At 29.1% G+C, this 12,180-nt stretch overlaps 1 protein-coding gene across 1 annotated transcript in view; it reads left to right on the top strand.

Annotated features, from left to right (window-relative positions):
* LOC134694149 (titin-like) overlaps positions 1-11,745 on the top strand; it is a 210,078-nt gene extending 198,333 nt beyond the window's left edge. Inside the window, exons 185-192 of the mRNA XM_063555147.1 lie at positions 647-695; positions 1,144-1,273; positions 1,547-1,706; positions 2,197-2,224; positions 2,596-2,743; positions 3,123-3,261; positions 3,547-3,609; positions 11,368-11,745. Coding sequence (XP_063411217.1) covers positions 647-695; positions 1,144-1,273; positions 1,547-1,706; positions 2,197-2,224; positions 2,596-2,743; positions 3,123-3,261; positions 3,547-3,609; positions 11,368-11,408 — 758 coding nt within the window. The 3' untranslated portion in view covers positions 11,409-11,745. The remainder of the gene's footprint in view (positions 1-646; positions 696-1,143; positions 1,274-1,546; positions 1,707-2,196; positions 2,225-2,595; positions 2,744-3,122; positions 3,262-3,546; positions 3,610-11,367) is intronic.
* The last annotated feature ends 435 nt before the right edge of the window (positions 11,746-12,180 follow it).

The raw sequence follows: 12,180 nt of genomic DNA, 5'->3' as shown, positions 1-12,180 counted from the left end.
AATAGTGCCTTTATACTCACATTCTTTAGTTTCATTTTTGTAACAAGATTTATATATAATTCACACTATCACACATTCTAGAGGATATTTTGTATTAATGTCCAAAATTAAAAGGTTTACCCTCTGTGTAAACTTCACACTTAAATTAAAAATTAAGAACTTTACTTTGCTCAAATTGAAATCTTTGAACATCAATTTGGAAGACAAACTTGAAGTTTTAAGATTGATAAGTTTTAACTCCACTTTTAGCTTTATTGGCAAGTTTTTATTGGTGAAGGAAGCAGGAGAAATCCATGACTGTTGGCAGGAACCTGGCAATTCTAGTGAATTAAGATTGGAGTTGAACACACTTCCCTCTTGCTAGGTTTAAACTCACATTGTCAATGTTGACAGGCTAGTGATACAGTAGTTACATTACTTAGACAACTCAACCACTGAGGCCACTTTTATTACCCGTAGAAAACTTATGTCCTTGTTACAAATTGTTTTCGTTGTTAAAGAGGGGAATCCAATTTATATATGGAAGTGTTTAACGACCTTAACTGGCTTTTCAGCCCTTGCACGGTTGGTTAATCCAATTTATTTAAATATTAATTACTTATATAGTTTGCTAGTGTCATAAGGTATCTGTTTTCTTTAATTTCAGAAAAATCAGAACTACTGGCTTTACCTACAGATAAACCTGGAAAACACAAGTAAGTAACTGGTAACAATCTCTATATTACTCTTTTATCTTCATGAAAGTCATGTAAGAGTTATCTGCCCTTTTGGTAAATGATATCTGCACATTTTGTTTTTTCAAATTTCTCCAAAATTGGAAGTTTATCATAAACAAAATGTGGTAAGTAACTTACTTTTTTTTAACTTTTAGTTAAGAATTAAAACTACAAATGTTCATAGGTTTGCATGTACTAAGGGAGATAATAATTTCCAAAACTTGAACACACTAAATCTGAGCATGATCCAAATATAATTATTGAAATTAGCATATGTCAGATGAGATATTTATATAAAAAGAAATTGTTCCCTTTTATGGGAAAGTGACAAGTTTGAAAGATATTTTAAATAATATAAAAAGATTATAATTTATATTTTATAAACATGATGGTATTTGTTTTAATTGTAATGATATATTTTTTCCAGGAAATTTGCACCAAAGTTTGTTGTTGAATTAGAATCTGTTGTTGAGGTTTACCCGACAGACGACATACAATTTGTTTGTGTTATTGATGACACACTTGACAAAGTTTGGTGGGAAAAAGATGGCAAAGAGGTTAGTAGTGTTGTCATTTCATATCAATGAGTAAGATATACATTAAGATTATCTCCCTTTGGAGGAAAACAATTAATTTTATCAAGAAAAGATTGAATTTTAATTTTTAAAAACTTATATACTACAATCTGTTATGAACATTACATCAAAAAAAGGTTTAATTTTAAAATTTCTTATTATATTTTACTTGTTGAATTGCCTTTGTGAAATCAGTTTTGAATTTCGTTACATTAATTGAAATTACCTATAATGCATCTGAATTTTATATTTAAGCTTCCCCATTCTACCAATTCTACTATCAAACAAGAGGCTGACGGAACACAACAATTAGAGATCAGAAATGTTGATCCTAAAGACCAAGGCCTATACACTTGTAAAGCTAAGACCAAATCTGGGGAAATTCTCAGAACTGATGCTAAACTTGTTGTTAAAGGTAAGTCTCAAAATTGTCAAAACATATGATGGAAGGGTTTCAGGATTGATATGTTTTGATCATAATATATAAATATTGACTTACTTATATAATTTAAGACCTTGACTACCAATGAGGTTTCACACAGATTAACAAAACTGTAAAGTTTGTACACCATCTCATTCTTTTGGATACTTATTACTGTATTTTGTGTTCGAGTTCACATCCATTTATTTTTCATGATTTTCTAATTTTTGTGATGTATTTATATTTTTATTGTATTAGATATTCACTTTAGTATATATATATGTTGTTTTCCTACCGAAGAGTTACAAAAAAAATTAATATTAATAACTTACTATTATAATAAGTTGGTTTAAAGTAAGTTCAAAAACTAGTACATGTACATGTACTGTGGATTATTTGTTGTTTAGTGGATCATTTCTACAGCATATCAATGTAAAGTTGAAGTAATCTTCATCAACCTTATATTAGTTTATATTCATTTCAGATAAATCAAAGGTCGACACTACAAGCAGGTAAGTTTTGTCTTTTAGTGTAGATGGAATATTAGATGTTGGCTATATATCATTCTGTGCTGATCTGTGTTTTTCTATAATTCATTCTAGAACAACAGATCAATGTTTTTGCTATGAAATATTAATTCTTTTCTCATGATAAATATAAAATACAAGTAACCTAGTTAATTTGGCCTGATACAAGATTTTATTTATTTCATATTCTTGATCTGCTTAAATATGTATTACAACCAATGAGTTGAAGACATTTTTATGATGACAAATTGGATGGGGACTGCAACTCATTGGAAATCAGTAACATTACTGTATTCAAACACAAACTTATGTTTACATTAGAATTGAAATTGATCAGTTTACTTTTGCTTTTTTAGTGATTCTGCTAAACCAAAGTTTACAAGACAATTAAAGGACATTTTCTGTAAAGATGGGGACAATGTGACATTGGAATGTGAAATTCAAGGTCAGCCCCGCCCACAGATCACATGGTACAGAGAAAGCAAGGAAATTCTGGACAGCCAGGTGAGAACTAAAACTAGAAAGGAAAATTTTAAATCTGTGATAATAAAAATAAAATTGGTAAATATGTTTCATAATTTATAGATCTCTTGTTTCAATAAAAAAAAAAAGCAGACTAGTATGCACAAGTTCTAAACGGCATTAGAAAAAGCTGACCTTGTTTGAATTGGCCTTATGGTGTTAATGCTCCAACATCTCTTTAAAAGTAATGTTGGCTTTTTTATTTGGCTCACCGATTTTTTTTATCTTAATTGTACCTGATAAATTCTAGGAGCAGAAGTCTGTAGTATTGTCTTTTAAGGAATTTACCCAGAAAGTAAGAATCCATGGATTACAAGTCAGTCATTTTTATTTAATGCATTGGTTCAAATTTGTGTTTTAGGATTTCCAGATAAGTGCCATCGGAGACAAATGTAAATTAATTATAATGGAAGTTTTCCCTGAAGATGATGGAAAATACTCTTGTAAAGCCGTCAGTGAGAAAGGGGAGGCAACTACCTCATGTCAACTTCTTGTTGAAGGTAAATATTGGTGTCCAGCTTCACATGAATAAAATAATTTCATATCATTAACATATTCATGATTTTGTTATATATAATTAACATATTTAATTTCATTCCTATAATTAACATATTCATGAACCGTTTCATGCATATTTTCATCTTAATTTCATCTGTTATTAACATAAAACATACCACAATTTATAGGAAAATAATCTTAAAGTATGGTACCATCAGAGAATAATCATAAATGTTTACACTGTTCATTATCATTTATTAACCAATCATTGTTCTTCCTTCTGACAGACCCCGCCTCTTTTTACCTTGACTCAGCCTCTGTATCATCCATTGGATCAAGTGTTAGTCGTGGTAAGATTCATGTTGCCATTGCCTTTCCATAGTTGTACTGTCGTAGAAACCATAATTTAATGTTGTCATAGATTAACCTAATGAAAGCTGAACTACCGTTTTTTTTTTTTAATTATTTTGATAAATTCTCTTTTTATATGTTATCGAAGACAAATATGTTATGCAAATTACTTGTCTGTCTAGTGACAACTCAAATATGTTTTAATCAATCATAATTAATTTTCACTACACTTTTTGTTTCAATGTAGACAAATCACTTATGATTTTGACAATTTTCAAATTTGAAGTTCTTTAGTTGAACGAATAAAAATCAAAATATTCCTAGAACATATCAGTTCTTTATAGAACATTTTGTGATACCAGAAATGAAATAAGGAAGAGAAAAAAATTATGAAAATTAAGAGAAGCTGTTTGAGTACTGTAAATTCAGAAATTATTGCAATATTTTTATTATTGCGAAAAATTGACAGGGTTATAATCGTTAAAGTTAAAACTTGCATTTTGATTTTTTTTTAAATGAATTAGACAGGATTTGTTTTCAATATTGCAAAAATTGATATCACATTTAAGCCCAAAATGACAAAATCCAAATAATAATACACAATAATTTCTGAATTTACAGTATCTAGTTTTAGGTTATCTTTATATAAAACAATAATTACTTGTTATCTTGATACAAATGTTGTTCAGCTTTCATTACATTAGAACTTAGAGCATAGGTGCTGCAGTTAAAGGGAAATAACTCTGGTCACCTTGAATGTGATATTTAAAGGGAGATTACTTTGTAAGTCACTAGTTAAGTGAATTAATCACAAATAAAACCTTAAGTGGAGTGGATATTTATTTCCTAATTAATAAAAGTTTCGAAATGTATGGCCTAGTTCTCTCAATTAATTACAATTTAATGCTGGTGTGGTCTGGAAATTAGCCAACTTTAATTGAAATACCTGCCATCTTATCTTTTTAATTATCAGATTGATTTTTATATGATATGTAAAGAGCTAGATAGTTTTTATGTAAATTGAAGTGTGATACCTATACAGCTGTGAATCAGTTAGGCTTTTGTCACCAATGTTAAAATCAATTCAATTTACATGCATTTGAGATTATTGAATAGAAATTTAGATGAGGTATATAAAAAATGTAAATTGTGCATTGATTACCATTGCAGTCTACAAATTGATCCACTTATAACTAATGTTTAATATTTAAATCTTTTCCTTGGTTATGGCATATCTTAAATACTTATTGCTTTGGGAAGCTTGTATGATAGTCGCTGTCTAGTATGAAAATGAGACTAACATTTTACAACAAAAGCACTTGTTTCTGAAAAATAATTATCTATGTAATTTAATATAAGGTGTTATATTAAGGAATTTATGTATTTTCATTTCAAGAGACAAGTGCCTGATCTTAACCAACAATATTTTATCTGCTACCATTGATCGGTATAAAGACTTTAAATTGTCTGTACTGTTAGAGAAGTATGCTTGTATACATGCCAAATTAAAACTCATATTGGTCTTTACAGTGGTATGCCAAGCTGACCCGTTTGTCAATAAACAATATGAAAATTAAATTTCAAAATAGTTTTCAATGAAGTAACATAAAAGATAGGTTACAGATATAATTCCAGCACAAACTGAGAGATCAGCCGTAAGACATATTTTATTAATTCAGACTCTTGATAACTAAACAGGTTAATATCCATGATTTTGACACTGCTATCTCAAATCAAATAGTCCTTCCTTAGCAATAGAGTCACGATTTGATAGAAGGCTGGTATTTAAAGTTTGAAAACTTGTAGTAAATTAAATTAAACAATTAGGGTCATACAAATTGTGGCTGAAGTATTGCTACCTAGAAACACAGACTTGAACATATATGTTGTTGTTTTAGTAAATGGTTGTAATGATATATGATGTTGAGAACTAAGTGATCTAGGCAGCATGTCAACATAAGCCTTGTGTATATCATTTCCTCCACACCTTTTGTTATTGAATAGTGAGGCAGTACTTTCTCTGGAGATCAAAGTAAAGAATACCGTTTTTACTGTGTACTATGTATATTTTTCTATTCACCTTCTTTACCCAGAAATTTGATCTTTTTTAAATTATAAAAACAAACAAAGGCTCCATGTTGAAGACTTTACTTGGACCTATATTAAATGGTTTTTATTTTACAAATTGTGTCTTGGATGGAGATTTGTCTCATTGGCATTCATATGACATCTAAGTTAGAATCTTTAAAGATGTTTTCATGATCGCGGGAAAAACAAGGGTTTTTCTGGTTAAAGGCAATTTAGAAAATTTAAAAGCATAATTAAATTTCTTAATTATCGCTTATAAACTCTACTTGCTCACTTTTTAAGTTCAAGATTTTCTTGTGGTTTGTATACAAATTTTGAAGCAAAAAGTTGTGCATAATCAGGTCACCTTGAACGTTCATTATAAATTACTTGCTTGTACAATCTGTCATTATCAATTATAAATTGTGCAAAGTTTGTATAAATATAAGAATAATTAATTATTCATAATTGTCACATTAGGAAACATAGGCTATAGGCTTAGGCTATTCTTACTACATCATAGACAGGTTTATGCCAAAGTTGTGACCCAGTGAACCTTTATGCTATAAAAAGCATTAAGAGAAAGAAAATATGTTGATTACTTTACAAATAAGAACTTAAGTCCTCCTTTATGACTCATTTTGTCCAAATAAAAATTCCTAACTTTAAAAATCCAATTTCAAAGTGCTCACAAGATAACAGACCTTTTCATAAGCACAACAAGCCCATTGTTTTTACACTATTAAAATTCTAAGTGACAAGTTTATCAGTTACGGACAGGAGGAGCCATCTACGCCATTGTAAACAAAGATAGCACACAAAATATAAACATAAATAAACAAATTAAGGAAATGATTTGTTGATAGGTGTAGGAGTTAAGTAACCTTAAACAAAACAACATTTAATTGATGTCATAGATAACATTTAATAATTACCATTAGATAGATGTTTTAAATTACCATTCAATGTATTAGTCATTAGTCAGTAAGGCAAGGAGCTTTGTATACAAATTGTCAATGATTTCTTGCATCAAATTATAAATGTAAAAGTTGACAAAGAGTAGATTTTAAAAAAAGGTGAATTTATATAACATACTCTCCTCAAATACAGTAAAAAGTTTAAGTTGTCTTGTGGATTTCTTAATTCAAAGTAAGAGAATGGCTCTACATGAGGTGTGGGACTAAGTTAGTATAATAGTTCATGAAGTTCTTTCACTAGATTAATCATCACGAAAAATTTGTCAATTGTTGTTTGTATGAGAATTTAGTATATCAACTTCAGGGCTTGCAAATATCACATTTTTATCTTCAAAAGTTAGTCTTTTTTATTGTGAAGCTGGGACTATATTAATGTTAATATAATAGTCCCAGTGTGAAGTTTACAAAATCAAGGCTATTGACTAGGATGTTGGTGCAAGCATGTTTTCTTGCTGGATTTCATATAATAAGGCCATTATTTATTTATTTTATTTATTATGAAATGCACATTTCAACCCATGAGATAACTCAGGGTGGAGGGGTTTAGATAAATTAAAATAATGGTTCAAATTCACTTTAGTCATTGTTGATGCATTCTCCCATTTATTAATGATAATTGAATTCAAACAGAGGTTTTCTCACCTTGGTACAGGTATGAGGACATTCTTGTAGGATGGTATCATGTGTATTGTCTGGGCTCATCAAAGGATTACCTAATACATTATAACACCTTGTACATTGTCTAAGGTACATCAAAGGGATTACCTAACATAATGTAATCCTAGTGTATTAACCCATCATTTATAAGTACATATAATACACCTGTATGTGTTCTAGGTACAAATTACAGGTGACTTTATGACACCTATCAGACAAGGTACTATAACATGCTATTAAGTAGAGTCCAAGGGTGTGTTAAGGACTTACTGGTCATCTACACAGTACTTCAGACAAATCTTATGTAGGGGATAAACTTTGGTGCAAATATATCATAAATTTAAGTTATTGTATAATTAACCAAAATGTCATTGAAGAGACTTCTTCAAGGGTTCAATATAAGTTATAAAATTATAAATTTGATTTCTCTTCTAAGAAGAGCTAAAGGAAAAAGTGTAGAAGCGCAAAAGTGAAAAAATAAAGATAAAATAAAGATAAATAATACATTGTATTTGTAATAACATAACCAGTAACAATTGTAAAATAAAGTGAAATGTGGTAAACTGATATGAATAGGTCTTTAAAACAAATAGACCATAGAAAAAATATAAATTATTTCATATAAGATAGTAGAACATGGTAGGATGTGGTCATTCTGCACTGACATTTTAAGACCTATTATCTCTAAAGGATGGCTCTTGGTTAGGTGATAAAGAAATTAGAACACACAACTATTTAGAAGATCAAGAACGAGTCATAGGTGTCAAACTTGTGGCTTATGCCGCCACATGAGTTAATAACCTTTAATATATTGAGTGCCTTCGAAAAATGGCTTTTTATCAGAAATTTTATTGTTGCTTACATTTATAATTGCTGGTGGTTTTCTATTCTTATCTATAAAGAATCACACACCCCTGAATACACTCCTTGGGATCAAAGCAAATAAAACGACTAATTTCACCAAATTTGTTAAGCTTTTGTGAGAAATAAATTGAAGGTAAAAATACTTCAATTTAAAATATAAATAGGCTTTGACCACAACTGCGGTTTTGAAAAAAACTAAAGACAGAATTCTCTTAAACAAGGTTATCCAATTTTATTTATGGAGGTTGTAAAAATCTAAATTAAGATTTTTTTTTAATGTCAGTTTATTCTGGAACATTTTACATTAGTCTACAGTTATCATTGTTAAATAGGGAAAGTCATCTGTAATAGTTTGAACTAAGAGGAAATAGTGAAGTGTTCTTAAAAATCATATCTACACTGTTATTGGGAAAATGACTCAAAAATCCATAAAATGGTGATATTTTATGTCATAAAAATTTAAAAGCATATGGACAATAAATTGAAGATTTATATCTTAAAAGTAAAATTTAAGAATTATGCGTTATAATTCAAATCGAGCTGACAAGCTATAAAATAAATGTAAATACTGTTTTAAAGCAAATGTTTGAGTTTTATTCAGAAGCAGACAATAAGTATTCACATCTTTAAATAGTTTAAATTTTTCTCACTTTGAATTGCAATTTATGTGCATTCTTCTCAGATAAATATCAACAAGGTATATTTTAAATTCCATTAAATTCTATTTAAAAGTTTAAAACCTATGGTTTGTTGGTATAAATATATGGTTTAATGGATTATGATATATAGGGTGTCATGTTTTGTAAAGATTGATTAATGACTTGTCCAGGATGTACCCACATTTAAGGCAACAATATAATGCATATAATGTTTGTACTTTTGAAAGCAGGGGAGGGGAGGAGAGAACTACAGATTCTCACCTAATATTCTCAAATATTCTCCTTCATTTTATTCATGAAGCAAACTTCAGTTAACAAACTAGTGTTGTCCTTTCACTTTTGACTAATTAGTTTGTATGCCCCTCTGGTATCTTTTGCCTCTTTTTAAAAAAAAATTCACCACAAAATTCCAAAGTTTGAAGTCATATTAGTTAGGCAATACCCAATTTGTTATATTAGGTTCTAAATATAAGACAATTTTCTGTTACTTCTTTCATTATAAAGAATCCGTGTTTCATTGTCATGGTATTTTTAAAATACAAACGTCATATGCTTTAAATGTAGATCGGAAATTTCTTTATATTGTGTCTTTTGAAAGCATTTGGACTTTAAACCAGATTCTATTTAAGAAGAAATGAATCATCATTGAATTGATAAGATAGTATCATCAATGTCTACTTAATACAAATTACTCACACAATTATAATTAGAAAATATATTAGTACAGTTTTCAATATATACATTCAGAGGTATTGCATGGGATACAAAATTACTTATGTGATTTAGATCAATTTTACAATAATAGATCAAGAATATTAACTTGCAATTTAGGTATTCAGATTTTAATTTTATTTTGATGCATTTAAACAATACTATTATTTACTATTCATTATAAATTTTCTGCAATCAGGTTTTGTTTATGACTTCCGGTATTTAAAAAAAATAAGTTTAAGGAATCTGTAGGACAATTGATAATTATTCTTGACTTGATACAGGCATTTTTTGAAATAGTTGAATTTTCCTTTTAATAGGGAGATTCTTGTAGTAAATACTGTAGATTCTGCTATGGGCATGCAGGTGAAATTTGGTATAACAACATTTTCATTCATGAATACACAGCACTACTTTTGAATGGAATGTATCATAACTTTTTTTCAATATTAATCACCAGCATTATGCTATAGCTATCTTCCAAAAAGAATGGAAACCTTTATCTCTGGGAAACTTTAAAGGACATTTTCACATCCAAAATATAAAAACAGAGACATATATATGTGTACATATACATGTATATGTCTCTGGTAAAAACACTTTCACTTGTTCATATTGAAACTGATATAAATCTGTAAAGATAATCTCTTCCTGGCTTTAAATGGTTTTCTCATCATTGTTTAAACTGACTTTGTAAGGTCTATAAAATCCCATTTACAGGAAGCATATTTCAAAATTTCTAAAATATTTAAGATTGTTTTCCTCCTAAAAATAAATAGTGATTCAGGGTCTCCTATTATAGAATTACCATTGAAACTGCAACCTAGACTTTTTGTTGGTTAATGATTGTAGATTTTGAATTTGAATGTAAACCTGTGTAAAGCCCCTTGAGTAAATGAGGAAGGAAAAGAAATATCTGTAAGATGAAACATATTAAACATGTCTGTCAAGTTTAAGTCAGGTGTTTTCCTGTTTGTATTTACATGTATAACAGTTTCAAGTACCTTATACAATATATCAATTGTTAGTAGTATCTTTGTACATATCATCGTGATATACATGTAGATACAATGTAAAATCATGATCTGATGAGTAATGAATTATTGGAAAAAGATAAAATTCTTAATTAAAGGAGACATGGGTATTTGTCAGTGAAACTGCAACTCCAAAACACTTAAAATATCCCCCAAAAACCAAAAGACATCTAGAGAAATAACTGCATGCACAATATTCATAGGTTATAATAGATTAACAAAGGACATAGGGTCTCTATCCATGACACAAAATCAGTACATTTGTGTGTACATGCACAACAAAAAAACACACAAAAAGCAACAGTGCTTATTTAAGCTACAACTGCAAGCAATTCTATAGTATCATTTGAACCAAGGAAGGTTTTGTTATTTTGTGGTAACTTTTGTCTTTACGCTAAAAGTGTTCTCTGTGATTGACCAAGCTTTGAAAAATGTAGTGAAATAACTAATCTCTAAAATAACTTTATAGTCACATTCACATTCTGTAATGTGTGAGAGTTTTCAATGTTTATATTATTTGGTTTTTTTTTTGCATTTAATGATATCATTTGTCAATAATTGCATTTATAAACTTTTGCTAAATAATTGTGGTTTACTTTTAGGTAAAAGAAGTTCCTGTTATTCTTAGTTTACATGTCATTCTGAGGTACAATATGGTTAACAGGATTATATAAATTCGTGTTTCAACAGAATTTGTTTGATTTTCATGTGTTTATCTTTAAAGCTATAAAGTTATTACAGTTCTGAGTTTGACCAAATGTTCTTATCATGTTTTATTTATTTTTCAGGTGATCGGAAATCAGCGACACCTGCAAGACCAACAAAGTAAACAAAAACAATCATGAACTTGACCACAATATTCTTATTCAACTTTGGAAACTGCATTATTTTCATATGTAAATCTTGATCTGGACAAGGTCAACGACCCTCTGACCTTCTGCAGAACACGAATATTCATTGGATAAACCTCATTTTATATTTCCGAAGTTGGAATAGAACAATAAATACCGATTATGACAACCCTGACAACTCATGGATTTGACAATTATCTCTCTACAACCGGATTTGACAGATAAACTACCTAATTTGACTAATTTATTACCGGACATTACCATAGAAACATCAGAAAATTGTTACCATGACTACCAACAAACCTGTGATAAGGACTATTTATTTATTTGATGTGCAATAAAGTAGTATAGAAAAAAAAGGTTTTGTCTCTTTAGAAAGGTACACCAGATTTTAGATTTGTCAAATACAGTTGTTTATTTCTACTGTATAATGGCTTAAGGACGAGCTTCTCAAGGAAACAGGTCCAAAAACAAAACATGGTAACTATACTCAATTGCTTATTGGTGAAACCATCAGATAATATTCAGATAAAAAGATTGTACAAAAAATTTTACAAGAACAAATACAGAATGAAAAAAATAATAGTCAGTCTCACACTCATATGCTTTCAAGATACAGAAAACAGAAAAAATGCATCTATACAGGACATTCTAAAACTATAACATAAACAATACTATGGTATATGATATCATAATGTCTCCTCTAATTCAATATGCAGATCTATTTTTCCTTGCTAACTTGTTCTAAGC

Source organism: Mytilus trossulus, chromosome 13 (genome assembly GCF_036588685.1).
Source record: "Mytilus trossulus isolate FHL-02 chromosome 13, PNRI_Mtr1.1.1.hap1, whole genome shotgun sequence".
NCBI classification, from domain to species: domain Eukaryota; kingdom Metazoa; phylum Mollusca; class Bivalvia; order Mytilida; family Mytilidae; genus Mytilus; species Mytilus trossulus.
This window is presented reverse-complemented; position numbering and strand designations above follow the sequence as displayed.